Source organism: Ranitomeya imitator, chromosome 5 (genome assembly GCF_032444005.1).
Source record: "Ranitomeya imitator isolate aRanImi1 chromosome 5, aRanImi1.pri, whole genome shotgun sequence".
In the NCBI taxonomy this organism is placed as follows: Eukaryota; Metazoa; Chordata; class Amphibia; order Anura; family Dendrobatidae; genus Ranitomeya; species Ranitomeya imitator.
Genome location: NC_091286.1, coordinates 342369932 through 342388593, shown reverse-complemented (window position 1 = coordinate 342388593; position 18662 = coordinate 342369932). Strand labels below are relative to the sequence as shown.

General features: G+C 43.4%; 1 protein-coding gene across 2 annotated transcripts in view; it reads right to left on the bottom strand.

The window, feature by feature from the left end:
• Positions 1-18662, bottom strand: part of CEP162 (centrosomal protein 162) — a 256920-nt gene that overhangs the window by 38704 nt on the left and 199554 nt on the right. For both annotated transcript variants that reach the window (XR_011312415.1, XM_069726421.1), the window contains exons 21-22: positions 18282-18503; positions 7234-7880 (exon numbers count right to left, since the gene is read on the bottom strand). Coding sequence is in view for 1 of the 2 variants with exons in the window: in XM_069726421.1 (XP_069582522.1) it covers positions 7234-7880; positions 18282-18503 (869 nt within the window). In the remaining variant the exon portion in view is untranslated. The remainder of the gene's footprint in view (positions 1-7233; positions 7881-18281; positions 18504-18662) is intronic.

The following is an 18662-nucleotide window of genomic DNA, read 5'->3' as shown; positions in this document are numbered from 1 at the left end:
GCATGCGTTGTGTTGCAGAAATGCAACATGTAGTAATTTCTAGCGGCGTTTTTTTGCGGCAAAAAAACCTATTGCTGTCTATGTAAACACATGCGTTTTTAAGCACATGCGTTTGCATGCGTTTTTAAACGCATGCGTTTTAATAGAAAAACACAAGACTACACACTGATAAGCCAACCCCAAACCCTAACCCTAAGGGATCCTAACCCTAACCCTAAGGGTTAGGATCCCTTAGGGTTAGGATCCCTGAGGGTTAGGGATAGGGTTAGGATCCCATGGGGTCAGGGATAGGGTTAGGATCCCTAGGGTTACTAGGGATCCTAACCCTAACCCTAGCTATTTCTGTTTAAAGTGGGTTTTCTTGTTGATTTTGATGATTGGCAGCTGTCACACACTTCTCATCATGCGTTTTAAAAACGCAAACGCAGGAAAAAAAGCATGTAAACGCGTCAAAACGCCGCGTTTGTATTAAAACATGCAAAAATGCATGCGTCTAAAAAACGCGGCGTTTTAACGCATTTACATGCGTTTTTTTCACCACATGCGTTTGCGTTTAAAACGCTGCGTTTTTAAACGCAAATGTGAAACCAGCCTAAGACTAGCCCCAACCCCAACCCTAGCCCTAACCCTAATGGGAAAATGGAAATAAAGACATTTTTTAAATTTTATTATTTTTCCCTAACTAAGGGGGTCATGAAGGGGGGCTTGATTTACTTTTATAGCGGATTTTTATGATTGGAATCTGTCACACACTAAAAGATGCTTTTTATTGCAAAAAATTGTTTTTGCGTCTCCACATTTTGAGAGCTATAATTTTTCCATATTTGAGTCCACAGAGTCATGTGAGGTCTTGTTTTTTGCGGGACGAGTTGACGTTTTTATTGGTAACATTTTCGGGCACGTGACATTTTTTGATCGCTTTTTATTCCGATTTTTATGAGGCAGAATGACCAAAAACCAGCTATTCATGAATTTCTTTTGAGGGGGGTGTTTATACCATTCCAGGTTTGGTAAAATTGATAAAGCAGTTTTATTCTTCGGGTCAGTACGATTACAGTGATACCTCAATTATATCTTTTTTTTATGTGTTTACGCTTTTATACGATAAAAACTATTTTATAGAAAAAAATAATTATTTTTGCATTGCTTTATTCTGAGGAATATAACTTTTTAATTTTTTCGCTGATGATGCTGTATGGTGGCTCGTTTTTTGCAGGACAAGATGACGATTTCAGCGGTACCATGGTTATTTATATCGGTCTTTTTGATCGCGTGTTATTTCACTTTTTGTTCGGCGGTATGATAATAAAGCGTCTTTTTTTTTTTACGGTGTTCACTGAAGGGGTTAACTAGTGCGACAGTTTTATAGGTCGGGTCGTTACGTATGCGGCGATACTAAATATGTGTACCCCCCTAATTTTGCCACAAAAAACTGGGAAAACTTATTGACTCGAGTATAAGCCTAGGGTGGAAATGCAGCATTTACCGGTGAATTTCAAAAATAAAAATAGATCATTATTTCCCCATAGCTGTGCCATATAGTGCTCTGCACCGTTCATATTTCCCCATAGCTGTGCCCCATACAGTGCTCTGCACCGTTCATTTTGTCCCATAGCTGTGCCCCATACTGTGCTCGGCACCGTTCATTATTGCCCCATATACAATGCTCTGCACCGTTCATTTTGTCCCATAGTTCTGCCCCATACTGTGCTCTGCACCGTTCATTTTGTCCCATAGCTGTGCCCCATACTGTGCTCGGCACCGTTCATTATTGTCCCATATCTGTGCCCCATATATGCTCTGCACCGTTCATTACTGTCCCATATCTGTGCCCCATATATGCTCTGCACCGTTCATTATTGTCCCATATCTGTGCCCCATATATGCTCTGCACCGTTCATTACTGTCCCATATCTGTGCCCCATATATGCTCTGCACCGTTCATTACTGTCCCATAGCTGTGCCCCATATATGCTCTGCACCGTTCATTACTGTCCCATATCTGTGCCCCATATATGCTCTGCACCGTTCATTACTGTCCCATATCTGTGCCCCATATATGCTCTGCACCGTTCATTACTGTCCCATATCTGTGCCCCATATATGCTCTGCACCGTTCATACTGCCCCATAGCTGTGCCCCATATATGCTCTGCACCGTTCATTCTTGCCCCATATCTGTGCCCCATATCAGCTCTGCACCGTTCATTTTGTCCCATATGTGCCCCATATATGCTCTGCACCGTTCATTCTTGCCCCATATCTGTGCCCCATATATGCTCTGCACCGTTCATTACTGTCCCATAGCTGTGCCCCATATATGCTCTGCACCGTTCATTCTTGCCCCATATCTGTGCCCCATATATGCTCTGCACCGTTCATTTTGTCCCATATCTGTGCCCCATATATGCTCTGCACCGTTCATTCTTGCCCCATATCTGTGCCCCATATATGCTCTGCACCGTTCATTTTGTCCCATATCTGTGCCCCATATATGCTCTGCACCGTTCATTACTGTCCCATATCTGTGCCCCATATATGCTCTGCACCGTTCATTCTTGCCCCATATTTGTGCTCCATATATGCTCTGCACCGTTCATTACTGTCCCATATCTGTGCCCCATATATGCTCTGCACCGTTCATTTTGTCCCATATCTGTGCCCCATATATGCTCTGCACCGTTCATTACTGTCCCATATCTGTGCCCCATATATGCTCTGCACCGTTCATTATTGCCCCATATCTGTGCCCCATATATGCTCTGCACCGTTCATTACTGTCCCATATCTGTGCCCCATATATGCTCTGCACCGTTCATTACTGTCCCATATCTGTGCCCCATATATGCTCTGCACCGTTCATTTTGTCCCATATCTGTGCCCCATATATGCTCTGCACCGTTCATTACTGTCCCATATCTGTGCCCAATATATGCTCTGCACCGTTCATTATTGCCCCATATCTGTGCCCCATATATGCTCTGCACCGTTCATTACTGTCCCATATCTGTGCCCCATATATGCTCTGCACCGTTCATTACTGTCCCATATCTGTGCCCAATATATGCTCTGCACCGTTCATTATTGCCCCATATCTGTGCCCCATATATGCTCTGCACCGTTCATTTTGTCCCATATCTGTGCCCCATATATGCTCTGGACCGTTCATTATTGCCCCATATCTGTGCCCCATATATGCTCTGCACCGTTCATTATTGCCCCATATCTGTGCCCCATATATGCTCTGCACCGTTCATTACTGTCCCATATCTGTGCCCCATATATGCTCTGCACCGTTCATTACTGTCCCATATCTGTGCCCCATATATGCTCTGCACCGTTCATTATTGTCCCATATCTGTGCCCCATATATGCTCTGCACCGTTCATTACTGTCCCATATCTGTGCCCCATATATGCTCTGCACCGTTCATTATTGCCCCATATCTGTGCCCCATATATGCTCTGCACCGTTCATTACTGTCCCATATCTGTGCCCCATATATGCTCTGCACCGTTCATTACTGTCCCATATCTGTGCCCTATATCTGCTCTGCACCGTTCATTTTGTCCCATAGATGCTCCACATAAATCTGTGCCGCCGCCGCTGCTGCTGCAATAAAAAAAAACAAAAAAACACATACTCACCTCTCTTGCTTGCAGCTCCCGGCGCCTCCATCTTCCCGGCGTCTCTGCTCTGACTGATCAGGCAGAGGGCGCCGCGCACACTATATGCGTCATCGCGCCCTCTGACCTGAACAGTCAGAGCGCAGAGACGCCGGGAAGATGGAGGCGCCGGCAAGATGGAGCGGCGCCCGGCGGCTGGAATGCGGACAGGCGAATATTACATACTTACCTAGTCCTGCCGCTCCTGACGCTCCCCGCACAGCTTGTCTTCGGTGCCGCAGCCTCTTTCTCTATCAGCGGTCACCGGCACCGCTGATTAGAGAAATGAATACGCGGCTCCACCCCTATGGGAGGTGGAGCCGCCTATTCATTTTTCTAATGAGCGGTCCCACGTGACCGCTGAAGAGGGGAAGAACTGCAGCACCGAAGACCGTGGGACGGCAGGGACAGCGCCATGATCGCTGAGACTAAGTAAGTATGCCTCAGCGCCCTCACCCGCCGACCCTGCCACCCACCTTGACTCGAGTATAAGCCGAGAGGGGCACTTTCAGCCCAAAAATTTGGGCTGAAAATCTCGGCATATACTCGAGTATATACGGTAGATAAAGAAATGTATTTATGGGAGCAATATTTTTTTTCTTTATTTTGGAATTATTATTATTATTTTTTTTTTTTTACACATCTAAATATATATTTTTTTACATTATGACATTGTCCCAGGGGGGGACATCACACTATATTGACAGATCGCTGATCTGACACTTTGCAGAGCACTGTGTCAGATCAGCGATCTGACGTACACTGCTGGAGGCTTACAGGTGCCTGCTCTGCCTGATCATATTTGATCGCAGTGTTCTGGGGGTTAATGTGCCAGGAGGGGTCCGTGACCGCTCCTGGCACATAGTGCCGGATGTCAGCTGCGATATTCAGCTGAAACCCGGCTGTGCTCCCCCCGTGAGCGCAGCCAATTGCATATGACGCACTATCCCGTCACTGGGAATTAAGTCCCAGGTCACCTCGACGGGATAGTACGTCATATGGGATTAAGGGGTTAAAGAGAAATTAATATTCACTGCTTCCCACGCCCATAGTACGTTACACCTCTATGCACTGAAGCCAGTGCTTCAGGTGGAAGGGACTATGGGAGTGGAGAGCATTGAATATTCATTCAGTTTAGTATCGGGTACACTATCAGCCGCAGGCTCGTGCAGCTGTTGGGCGATCACACATACCCGCTATTGAAGAGAATGAATATTCACTGCTCAACCCGACCTTGGTAGTGGAGAGTAGTGAATATTAATTTTATTTAGTAGCAGGCACTCGTTATCGCCCAGCAGCTGCAGAAAGCCAGAGGCTATGGCTAACAGTGTACTTGCTATTAAAGAGAAATTAATATTCACTGTTACCACGCGCATTGTCCCGGGCGTGGGGAGCAGTCAGTATTCCGGCAGCTGTCCTCAGCTTATAAGCAGGGCATGATGTCACTGACATGCACTAAATACAAGCATAAATCTGTTGATGGTATCACAATAGGACGCTGCAGGGGAGCGCAGGAAAGGCAAGTAGAAGGTTTTATTTTATTAATGTTTTTCTGATGGGGTAATGTATACCAGGATGAGCATGGGGACCACGCATACCAGGATGGGGATGGCCTGCATACCCCGATAGGGATTAGGGTGCAATGTATACCAGGATGGGAATGTGGGGGGCCATGTGGGAATGAGGGGGCCACGTATACCAGGATGGGGATGAGGGGGCCATGCATACTATTATAGGGATGAGGGGGCCATGCATATCAGTATAGGGATGAGGGGGCCATGCATATCCGTATAAGGATGAGGGTGCCATGCATACCAGGATAGGGATGAGGGGGCCATGCATACCAGGATGGGGATGTGGAGGGCCTGCATACCAGGATAGGGATTAGGCTGCAATGTATACCAGGAAGGGAATGAAGGGGGCCATGCATACCTGTATGGAGATGAGGGGGCCATGCATACCAGGATAGGGATGAGGGAACCATGTATACCAGGATAGGGATGAGGGGGCCATGCATACCAGGATGGGGATGAGGGGGCCATGTATACCAGGATAGGGATGAAGGGTCATGCATACCAGAATCGTTGTGTTTGACACGCAGCAGCGATCAGGATCCTGCTGTGACATCGCTGGTCGGAGCTAGAAGGCCAGAACCTTATTTCGTCGCTGGATCACCCGCTGACATCGCTGAATCGGCGTGTGTGACGCCGATCCAGTGATGTCTTCAATGGTAACCAGGGTAAACATTGGGTCACTAAGCGCAGGGCCGCGCTTAGTAACCCAATATTTACCCTGGTTACCATTGTAAATGTAAAAAAAAAACAAACACTACATACTTACATTCCGGTGTCTGTCGCGTCCCTCGCCGTCAGCTTCCTGCACTGACTGTGAGCGCCGGCCGTAAAGCACAGCGGTGACGTCACTGCTGTGCTCTGCTTTACGGCCGGCCCTCACAGTCAGTGCGGGAAGCTGGCGGCGAGGGACGCGACAGACACCGGAATGTAAGTATGTAGTGTTTTTTTTTTTTTTACATTTACAATGGTAACCAGGGTAAATATCGGGTTACTAAGCGCGGCCCTGCGCTTAGTAACCCGATGTTTACCCTGGTTACCTGGGGACCTCGGCATCGTTGGTCGCTGGAGAGCTGTCTGTGTGACAGCTCTCCAGCGACCACACAACGACTAAACAGCGACGCTGCAGCGATCGGCATTGTTGTCTATATCGCTGCAGCGTCGCTTAATGTGACGGTACCTTTATTATACAGTCGTGTGTGTATTATGTGTGTTTGTAACTTGCATTTTCTTTCGCATCTAATGCAATTCTATGGGGAAAAATCTGCACATAAAACAGCGTCCTTGAAAGCGAAATTGACATGTTGCGGATTTGAAATACAGGTCAGTTTATGTTGGTTAAAAAAAATCACAGAGGGTGTGAGATTTCTCTAAATCCCATCCACTTTGCTGGAACTGGAAGAGGTTTCATTTTTGATGCAGCAAAAATACGAAGAGACAAAAGGTCAGCGGAAACCCATTGTGGGAACAAAGCTGTAGAGTGCTGAGTGGTGGAGGTAAGAGTCCTGTAAGTAGAATTTGTACCTATAGAAATTTATGGTATATCCTTTCATTATGCTATAAAAGGGTCACAGAAGGTAATATCAACTTAATTTTTAGTGCGTCCCCTGGATTGGTCCAGAATGACAACATGGCCCGCATCGCAGTAAAAAAAGCAGCATGTTCATTAATTTTGCGGATATTTCGCGCTTTCCCCGCTATTTAATGCATTGGGAAAAAAACGCAAAAAAAAAACGTGCAAAAAACGCATAAAACGCAAAAAAAATGCATGCGGATTTCTGGCAGAAATGTCCGGTTTTTGTCAGGAAATTTCTGCAAGAAATCCTGACGTGTGCACATAGACTTAGAGTGTTTTCTAATAAGACCAAGTTGTATTTATTTTATAGTCTTTTCCAATCTACACACGAAAGCCTTTAAGTTTTATCCCCTTGTTTTTACAGCACAGAAGTACATTTTGTGGAGACAACCATTCAAATACCAAGAATGGAAAGTACTGACCTTTTTAGGGCATACTCTGCATTAACCAGAGACGTTTTATAATGTGTATCTTGTTGGTTCATTTGCTCTGATAATCTGACTACTTCAGCTTTTAGTCTCTTATTTTGTTGTTGCAGGTCAGAAATGTTAAAATCTGTAAACGTATCTGGCTGATATAATTTTTCATCCAATATGAGAGGAAAAGCTTCCTTCTCTATTATGCTTCCACAGGCAGGAGGTAAATCACCAGCAGTCGGACCAGAGTGCTTACTTCTGCTGCTGACTGTGCTTGAATGGGGTTTCAAAGTGAGCATTACCATCCTTTCCTTTTGAAGCCGTTCCACAGTTTTGGAAAGTTCTTGTATCTCCTTACTTTTAGAAACAAGTTCCTGGTTCAGTCTTGTTATTCTTGCTTGATCAGTATTCTCCTCCTCCTCATTACTATGTGACTTCATATTTCCATTTTTAAGCAACAAGTTTTTCGCTTTAAGCATGTCTATTTCTTTTTGAAAATTCATTACAGTGGAGTGATGAGCATCCTTGCATATAGAAAGTTCCTGCTCAAGGGCTTTAACTTTTACCATGTTGTTCATATTCTTTTGTGGTTCATTTAGCGGTTCTCGAGCAAGTAGTTCCTCAAGTTCATTTATTCTTCTCTCATACTGTATCTAAACAGAAATGAAAGAAAATTGAGACATTGGAAATGTACAAGTGCTTCTCATAAAATTAGAATATCATCAAAAAGTTAATGTATTTCAGTTGTTCAATACAAACAGTGAAACTCATATTATATAGAGTCAATACAGAGTGATCTATTTCAAGTGTTTATTTCTGTTACTGTTGATGATTATTGCTTACGACCAATGAAAATCCAAAAGTCATTATCTCAGTAAATTAGAATAATTAACAAAAAACACCTGCAAAGGCTTCCTAAGTCTGTTTCAGTAGGCTCCACAATCATGGGGAAGACTGCTGACTTGAAAGATGTCCAGAAGACAGTCATTGACACACTCCACAAGGAGGGTAAGCCACAAGAGGTCACTGCTAAAGAAGCTAGCTGTTCACAGTGTGCCATATCCAAGCATATTAATGGAAAGTTGAGTGGAAGGAAAAAGTGTGGTAGAAAAAGGTGCACAAGCAAACAGGATAACCGCAGCCTTGAAAGGATTATTAAGAAAAGGCCATTCAAAAATTTGGGTTAGATTCACAAGGAGTGGACACTGCTGGAGTCATCGATTCAAGAGCCACCACACACAGACGTATCCAGCACATGGGCTACAAGTGTCGCATTCCTTGTATCAAGCCACTCATGACCAATAGACAAACACCAGAAGCGTCTTAGACGGGCCAAGGCGAAAAAGAACTGGACTGTTGCTCAGTGGTCCATAGTGTTGTTTTCAGATGAAAGTAAATTTTGCATTTCATTTGAAAATTAAGGTTCCAGAGTGTGGAGGAAGAGTGGAGAGGCACACAATCCAAGCTGCTTGAGGTCTAGGGTGAAGCATCACTTTGCTTGATTGGCCAGCAAACTTGCCTAACCCTAACCCCTAATAGAGAATGATCGCTTCCATGCCACACCGAATTGATGCAGTAATTGATGCAAAAGGAGACCCGACCAAGTATTGAGTGTATTTACTGAACAGGCATTTCAGTAGGCCAACATTTCGGATGTTAAAATCATTTTACAAGCTGCTGTTCCAAAGTATTCTAATTTACGGAGATAATGACTTTTGGGTTTTTAATGGCTGTAAGCCATAATCAACATTAACAGAAATAAACACTTGAAATACATCACTCTGTTTGTAATGACTCTTTAAAATATGGAGTTTCACTTTTTGTATTGAAGAACTGAAATAAATTAACTTTTTTATGATATTCTAATTTTATGGGAAGCATCTAAATTCTATTTCAAAAGCTTAATGGAAGTTAGAGTGACTAAAAGAATGACCTCCGCCGGCAAATGTAATGTATCAGTTTACAAACTATTACAAACTATTTTGTATTTTGACAATAATAACAAAGTCTTCAGGGCTGTCCATGGGGTCAAAAACTCAGTACAACCAGTTGGAGCAAATATTTAGTTGATGTGATTCAGATGTGTTGAAATCTAAAAATGGAGGCAGTGATCAGAAAAAATAGCATCAAGAAGGTCAACTCCGAGAATATCTGATCCTATAATCCTCCTAGTTCCTTAAACAGGACAATAAAGAGAGTGTAGTTGTTTTGGGGGCATATGGTCATTTTTGTTAACTTCACAAACTTGCATTTCTAATAAATATAAAAGCCTTGCACATTTCAAATTTCTCTTCTGACCACCACTGCTCCTATCTATAAAATCCTATTGGTTTTCCAAATGAGTGCACGAGGAAACATGAATGATGATACTTATTGGTAAGTCACTTACATCTTATTGAAGGGGTCAGCAACTAGTTGTTAATGCTGAAGGAACCTATTCTTTGCTTTAGGAAAAAATGTGATAATTCATGGAGCCAATATAATGAGGAGCGGATTTCTGACCAGGCCATAGCAGCAGTTGGTTCCAGATTGGGGGCCTCTTTGACATCCTTATGCCCAAAAAGGTAAGTTTGTGGATTTAATCTTCACCCTATTCCTGAAAACTACCTACAAACAACTGAGACCTAAGACTTTTTGAAGAAATGGGTGTTAGAAATGTATGAATATTACCATTTCGAACACTGCCACATTAAAAAGAGGATTATTTGTACTCACTGTAAAATCTCTATCTTGTAGCCTTCATTGAGGAACACAGGAACCATGTCTGTTGACTTCTGCTAATACTAAAAACAAAGAAAAAGTTGGCTCTTCCCATGCAGGCTGCACCCACCTACAAGCAAATATAAGAGAGATTTCTTGGTTGCTTCGTTGGAGTAGACAGGGACCAAGGGACATCCTAAAGCGGTCGCTTTATGTCGGTTTTAAAATATATACAACAAAAAAAGGAGCAAGCTATAAGGAGGACGAATTAACCATATTAGCCTGTATAACATTCCTAAAAATATCCTCATTTACATATGCAAAAATTAGCACTATGTAGTGTTCAAAAAACTTGAGCTAAACCCTTTTGCCCTGCACCCAGGGTTACCTACCACAAGGGTGATTTGAGCTGGGATTTTAAAAGGGATCCTTGCGGGATAGATAAGGAAAAAAAGTCAGAATACCTGAACAGGAAACAGACAGGTACCAACAAAAGGCTTTGAAAACAATTGGCCGAGGAGAGAATATTCTCTGAGATAGGATAGGCCAAAAGGAAGGACAATTTCTACAATAATAAGAAAAGAATAAGGGATTTTAGTCCAGGACAAGGATGGAAAATGGAGAGCGACTTGAAAAGCTGCCCTTGATGGATGTGACTGTGGCAAGGAAAACAACTGCAGAGAGGTTTCCCTTATCTCAGAGGTGGGCAGTTAATTTTCCCGAGGGGCCACATGAGACAGTTATTATTGTGGAGGGCCTAACCAATAGACTGAGCTAATTCTGCTCAATATTAATATTAACATATTAATTATCATTATTTATATTTGTATTAATTATATAACTTAATATTGAACAGAATTAAGTATGCGGATATTCCCCAATATATCCTGAGAGCTCCCACATAACTTCCCAAGTACAGCGTGATCCCCACATAGCCTGTTACATACAGCGTATGCCTCACTTAGCCTCATATATAATGGGAGCCCCCACACAGCCTACTATATACAGTGTGAGCCCCCACATAGAATCCTATATACAGCATGAGCCTTCAAATAGCCTCCTATATTCCTATATACAACATGATGCACAGAGCAGTGACAGAGGGAGGCGGAGAATGGACAGTGGTAGGCGTAGGGCATGGTGTGACCAGAGGGTCAACTGTCTCAGTCTGCGGGCCGGAGAGGAACAGCTAGAGGGCCGGATGTCGCTCAGGTCTACCTTAGGATATAAAATGCAGATGGTACCAGACAATGTTTGGTACCATGCTGAGGTCCTGAAAAAGCACAGCATGGCAGAAAGAACAGGCCTCTTAAACGAATACACTGACCTTAATATTGGAGGAAAGAGACCTTAAAAATAGAACTGACAAGCATGAGACATGACTCCAAAAAAAGCAAGAGCCAAAGCAACTTGAAGGAAGGAGATTAAACCGAATGGATAAGGAACACGCTGAATGGACCAGGAAGATCGCCAGAGCATCGGAGGCATTAGCTAGAAGATGAGGGGTGTGGACAGATAGAAAGGAACTGAATCATCTTGGATGTGAACAGTTCGACACCCAAGGTGCCCCAACATACACATATAGTATTTGGGAGAGGATCAGGGGATAAAAGGACCACTCTTCTTGCGCACAGCTGCTCTCTACTGAGGAAGTCTTTAGGCCAGTAATCTATACCAGGAATGTGGACTGCCAAAATTGCAGAAATTCAGTTCTTCGCTCATTGGAGTATCCGGGTGACTTCTTCCATGGTCACATGCGAGTTCTATCCATATGGTAGATTATGCAACTGCTGTGGCAATGTCTGTCTGAATGCGAACTGCATGTCCGAACAATTTCTTCAATAGATTGAAAGACAACCAACGTAACATTCTATGCACCTGGAATTATAGTAAGGAGAAGGTTGAGTTTCTTGATGTCCTTGTTGAAAGAAATGAGGATGGCTTTGCCACTACCAATGTGTTCTGTACGTCAACTGCTACTAACACACTTCTGTATGCCACGCTATCACATAACCATCAGATTAAAAAAAAACTATCCCCCTTGGATCAATACCTGTGCTTGTGAATAATATGCTCAGACAACTCTAAATTTGAGCAATAAGCCAATATTCTCACCCATAATGTCAAACAGCGAGATCAAATTATTAAAGCAGGTTTTATGAGATCTAAACCATCTCATCGAAATCAACTCTTAACCCAGACAAAAAAACTTTCTGCCAGTATTGACCAACCAGTCAGATTCATTACGTCTTTTAAATCCGGATGGACAGAAATACTTCATGTTTCAGAAAACATTGGTCGGTTCTTCTAAGGGATGATAACGTAGCTCAGCACCTTTAGACATATACATCTGTAACTTGGAGAACAAATCTATCTCAAATATTTTTCCTAATGTTCAAAAAGCCATTTTGTTATTCATATTTCATGTATTTCATATTCAAAATGCTTTGGCACGATAGAGTGCAACTTTTTTTTAATTTTTTTTGTAAATTTCAATTATCTAGCTCTAACTATAATTGTATGTGTGAATACCACATTGTTCTAGTACTGAAGGGATTATCTGTAACATGATTAAACAATCATTTATTTTTATGTCCTAATCTCTGTATATTTTTCCATGTAATTTTTCATACATTTTATATGTATGTATGTATATTACTGAATACATTTTGATACTATATTTTCTCTGGATCCTCCACTATCGCTGTAGGTTTATATGAACAGTCTAACAAGCCTACCTTACTTGTGTAGCAGTGACAGCCGGATGCTTCTGAAATCCAATGTTGGTGGGTAGGAGAGCTTTCAGGCTTAAACTGCGTGCTGGAGGACTCGCCACAACTAGCAAGCGGATTGGTGTAAAAGTACGAGAGACTGACTTTTTGTCACATTGGAAGAAAGAGAGCTAGACGGAGATGACCTCTAACCATCTTGTCTAGAACCAATATGCAGAAAAACTCAAGGACTACAATCTTGCCTAGGTTTCTCCTGCATAAACAGTGAGAGACATGAAACAGATGTCTGTGAGTCTGGGTTCTGGCTTGAAGAATCAATCTCATGAATACTTGATGAAAAATCTTGTAGTGATGATTCCAAATCCACAGAGAATGGATGTAGTGGGATGTAGTCAGACAGGATTCTTGGTTGTTTATGATCCACCTATAATTTGATTGAACGACTCATAACTATGAATACTCTAAGTACTTAATCTGAAAAGGGGCAGAAGACAGAGTACGACTACAATTCCCCGGAAATGTAGAAGGGCCATGTCTCGGATGTGTCAGAGGCTGCAGACCGTTTCACTGCATCTGTCTGCAGAAGGTCTCAGCAGTTTGCTTTGCAGACTTCTGCCTGGTCCTTCTGATGCTAAGACCCAGTGGCCACCTCCACCTGGTGCTAATGGCCACACCTGGACCTGAGTGTTGATATACTTCCTGTTTGTTGCTGGCAAGTGCAGGTGATATTTTCTATTTGCACTTCTCTGTTGAGGCTTGGAGCTGTAGCAGTCTAATAGCGTGCTCATCGTGTTTCTCTCTCTGAGTCTACTCAAGCTAAGTGTTGACTTGTTTCATTTGTCTATACCAGTTGACTATCTCTCATCCTGTCCTTGCCAGTGTTTAAAGAGGCATGCAAATTGTACTTTAAGCTATGTCTTTACTGCTCTTGGAGATGAGGAGCGATGACTAGGAGTTGTTATTTCACTGTTGCAGGGAGAACCTCAGTCCTGGGCATTTTCTCTGTGTGTTTGCAGTCTGTGGAGGAGTTTTTCAGGGCCCTAGCCCTTATCTATGATGATTCGGACCGTATTTCCTTGTCTGAATCCAGGCTGCGTTGCATTCAGCAAGGGAATAATTCAGTAGAGACGTATAGCTCTGAATTCCGAAGGTGGTCTACTGATACCAAATGGAATGACCCGGCTCTCAGAAGCCAATTCCTACAGGGCCTCAGTGAAAGGTTAAATTAGTGTATGAGACTCCTGTGTCACTGGAGGCTGTCATATCTCTGGCTTTTTGGGTGGATAGACGCCTGATGGACAGGTAGGTAAGACCACCTGCTTCTGAACCCTCTTTCCGAGACAAGATCCCGGTGTTGGAGGAAAGATCCAGGGGTGAACCTATACTTGAGGAATTAGAGGAACCTATGCAGTTTGGAGGTGCATTCACGTAGCATGCTTTTTTTTTTCATTTTTTTTGTGGGAAGACGGGACATTTTATTGGGGCATGTCCTGCAATTCCAAAGCAAAAAGAGACTTGATTAACCCTTGGGAGCCTCGAACTTGATAATCAAGGGGTGTGCTCGTCTTCAACCTGCAATTCTCATTTTGTCCTTACAGCAGAGGTGGTGCTAGAGAGCAGTTCTGAAAAATTTTCTGTGTTTGTAGACAGAAGAGCTGGAGTCAGTATGGTAGATGCTGAGTTTGCTAGTACTCATGGTATTGTCTGCTCTAACTTGGCTAAATCTATTACTATTTGCGCCATCAACTTGGCACCACTTGCACAGAGAACAGTGACACAAATTGTTCATAACATAAGACTGAAGGTGGGGTCTTGCCCTGGTTGGTGAAGCATAATCCAACTGTGGATTGGCAATACAGAGAGATTGTAAAGTGGGGAGATTACTGTCATGGTAACTACCTAAACGTTTTCCCTTCTGCTGTATCTACAGGGTCCTTACCGGCATTTTTGTCCGACTTGGAGGACCCTGCCCCAATTTTGCAGAAAGGGGTAGGCATCTCGGCCTTGTACAATAACCTAGGGGGGTAAGGTGTTGGAGGCTCAGGGGGACGCCCCTGCCTCCTGGTGAGGTTATTTGTGCAGTCTAAATTGCGCCGCAAGGTAACTAGAGAATTTCATAACTCTGTACTTGCTGGGTACTCAGGTTGCAAGGCAACTGCGGACCTTCTCTTGTCGTTTTTGGTGCCAGAGTTGCAACGGGATGTGGTTGAACAAGTGGCTTCCTGCAGTTTTTGTGCACTTTCTAAGGTACCGCATACCCATCCATCTAGTCCTGTTTCGTCACTGCCTGTTCCTAACAGGGTCAGGGGACACAGGTATAAATGTATAACGATCAGTAAATGCATGCCAGGTCCGGACCTGAATGTGAACAACTTTGTGTGGTTGTGTACCAGGATTTTCAGGTTGAGGGTTCCTTCCTGGAAGTTGGAACCTAAATTCATTGGTCCCTATAAGATAACCACTGTCATTGGTCCAGCAGCATTTCGTCTTGAGCTACCTCAGGTTCTTAAAGTCAACAACCTTCTTCACAGGTCTTTGCTCAAGAGATATGTGGAGACCCTTGAGCCCTCATCCCTATCGTTTCCTCCAATTATGGTTGATCGGTACCTAGAGTTTCAAATTTCAAGGATTGTAGATTCTCGCATTCCGACGTCGTTCCCTACAATACTTGGTGCGTTGGAGGGATTATGGTTCAGAGAAATGGATGTGGGTTTCTGCATCAGAAGTGAACGCTCCCAGGCTGGTTCGTTCATTCCTCACCTCATATCCTGAGAAACCTGGTATTGAGTGTCCGGAGGCCACTCGTAGAAGGGGGGGTACTGTCACGGATGTGTAGAGGCTGAAGATCGTTGCACTGCATCTGTCGGCAGAAGGTCTCAGCAGTTTTCTTTTCAGAATTCTGCCTGGTCCTTCTGATGCTAGGTCCCACTGTCCACCTCCCCTGGTGCTAATGGCCACACCTGGACCCGAGTGTTGATATGCTTCCTGCTTACTGTAGACAATCGCGGGTGATATTTTCAATTTGCACTTCTCTGTTTATGCTTGGAGCTTTAGCAGTCTGCTAGCGTCCTCGCTGGTGTTTGGAGGACATCCGTTTTTCTTTCTGAGTCTTTTAAAGCTAAGTGTTCCCTTGTTTTGTTTGTCTATCCCAATTGTCTTTAGAAGTAATGAGGACTGGCTAGCGCTCATTCTGTCCTTCCTTGTGCAGAACTTATCGCATCGCCAGGGTCAGGCAGGGATTAGGTATCCTGGTCAGCGATAGGTGCGGATCCTATATAGGGACAATAGGACAGACAGGTTGACGTTAGATCTGTCTAGGGGTCTCCACTCCACCCTTCCCTAGTGTTTGGTGCCCTTTCCCCTCGTCCCTTCGTGTTGCACTTCGTCTATGCTACACTGTGTGCGACAGGCCATGACCACAGTCATGACCTTTGGGAATACACAGAGAGTGAGCAAGAACTAAAAATGTGCGCCTGAACCGCAGGCTAAGGAATATTCTGTGGATGATGATATGTAGGTAGACACCCTGGATGTCTGCTAAAGACAGGAAATTGACAGGCTATGGAAGCTATGACTGAGTGTAGAAAGTCCATGCTTTAACATTAATGGAGCCAGACAAACCTGTTAAGAAGACGCTTAATGTCCAAAGACTGCTCCATTATTTTTGGGAAGCACAGGTCAGTCTTAATAAAAACTTGGGAATCCACCCAAAGAGGAACATGATGAATTACTCTAGTGGTCACCAACCTATCTCACCTTAAGTAGCACATTCAGCTCTGATATATGGTCGAGAGCCACATTTAGTAGGACTCACACCATAGTGACACCAAGGGATCCACAGTGCCAGTGTAATGACAGCCAAAGCTTCGTCACAGAAAGCACACCGAAACATTGTGATCCTCCCTTATAGGCAGCATTCTTACTTCTAGAACTTCACAATTAACTGTTTCAATATTCTCACATCATGCACATTCCCCCACACTATTGCATGCAACTTCAAGCATTCCTATAACTAGCATCATCATCCTAACTCCACTTTATCAAATTTATTGCTCGTTTCCAATCAGTATACGCCCATCCTAATCTGCTCTTCTTTGCAGAGCTACATACAAAAGTCACCATGTGGAGACATTCGCTTCATAATTGTCTGTGAGATCTGGTGCTAAAGCACAAAGATGGCAGGCTGCCGAGAGCCACATATCATAAGCCAGCGAGCCATAGGTTGGGGACCCCTAAATTACTCCTCAGTGAAAGTAATATGATTAGTAATAAAATTATCCATGTCCAAGCTATCTACAATACAAAGGGGCCTCTCTGATCCAGATAACCTCAGCTACATCGAGCAAGACATTCTAGAAGCGAAGCCAACTTCTTACCAAATAGGCAGCTGATCATGTGGAGGACTTGATAGTACCAAATTGGAAGCAGATCTCTCCAGACTGACTTCATAGACGCCAGGAGGCTTCATGAAGATGTTCTCATAGCTAGAGAAATGGAAGCCTTCCAGCAAAAAAGGACCGACACTGGTGTGTGGCCTTGATAAACATTTCCCACAAGAAACAAGATTCTCAGTTTGAAAAAGAGGATACTGGCTGGAAATGGCGTTCCTGATTGTAAAAGAACAGGACTATTGTTCATTGTTGCCTCAGACAGCTAGTATGTTGCCAGTAGTCTGAAGAAGAAAAAATTTGGTAAAGCCTAATAAGTTCATCCGAAGCTACATACCAGTGTGCACAAACTGAACAGCTATAAGGTAAAACTCCTGGGCACGGGTAAAAGAGAGATAGACATAAGGCGAAGCCAGCCGACTCAAGGGCAGACTTCACTATGAACTCATGTGTGTCAGTCAGACCGTTAAAAGTTGCTGCATCCACAAGGGTAGGAATAGGATTAATTAGCAGAATGTTTGGGCTCTGAAAAAGTCTTTCCAGTTGTTTCCATTACTCTGGTCACAATTATAACAAAGCGTGCTCTTCATTGATGTGAGGAAGCCAACCTCTATGGCTGCATTCACAAGTTACGGCCATTTTGCTGTAACACACCTGCCCCACTGCAGAGGGAGGGAGTGCTGCATGAGTACGTTGCAAGGGAGAAACATACTGGCCTTGTCCTCTAGTCTGGTCTTCAACTAGATAAAAATCTTCACTCACTGCAACGCACCACACTCTGGGAAGTGGCAGAACAAGAGTATGGGGCAGGAACCAAATACCTGTGGAGCTGGAGGCCTTTTAGGCACAGCTGTCCTGATCCTGCTATTCGAAGAGAGGGGAGGCAGTATGACTAGTTCAGCACTGTTCCCTCTGCACACAAACGGACAGCCAGAGTGTCCTAACCCACTCTTTTCCCAAATCTAGAGATAAAAAATTGTGAATTTTAGCTCTCTATAAACAAAAAAATAGAACTGAAGAACAAAGGATGTGTATCTATTTGGAAGCTAAATTGGTTCAACCTAGTGCTAGTAAGTGGGTGTAGCATGCATAGGAGGAGCTTCTTGGCGGCAGCAGCGAACAATCATGGTTCCAGTTTTCCCCAAAGAAGAAACTGAGAAAACAACATTGTTTTATAAATGCAAAACGATATTTCTGAAAGATTACAGAAATTTGTAATGACATGAAAATTCACCTTGACTTTTTGAAAGTTCTGCTCCATGCTGCGCAGAGTTTTCTTAGCATCTTCATCTTTGCCTTCAATGTCACGTTCTAATTTTTGTATCCTTCTCTCCAAGTAGGCCACGGTACTACTTTTTGAAGGCTCATCAGTTTCAGACACTGCTGCAGCAGCAAACATGAGTGCAGGTATGGAGTTGGGATGTCTTCTCTTAATAATTGCTTCCATTTCTTTAACCTGTTTCAAATCACAAAATTAGATGATATTAAACAGAACTTTACAACATGTAAGATGGCAAAAACAAAAACAGACTCCTTGTGATGTTGCTGTCCTATCTTTAAAACACTCCATGTTCTCCAAATTCTTTATATTTAAGAATTGTAATTATAATGAGAA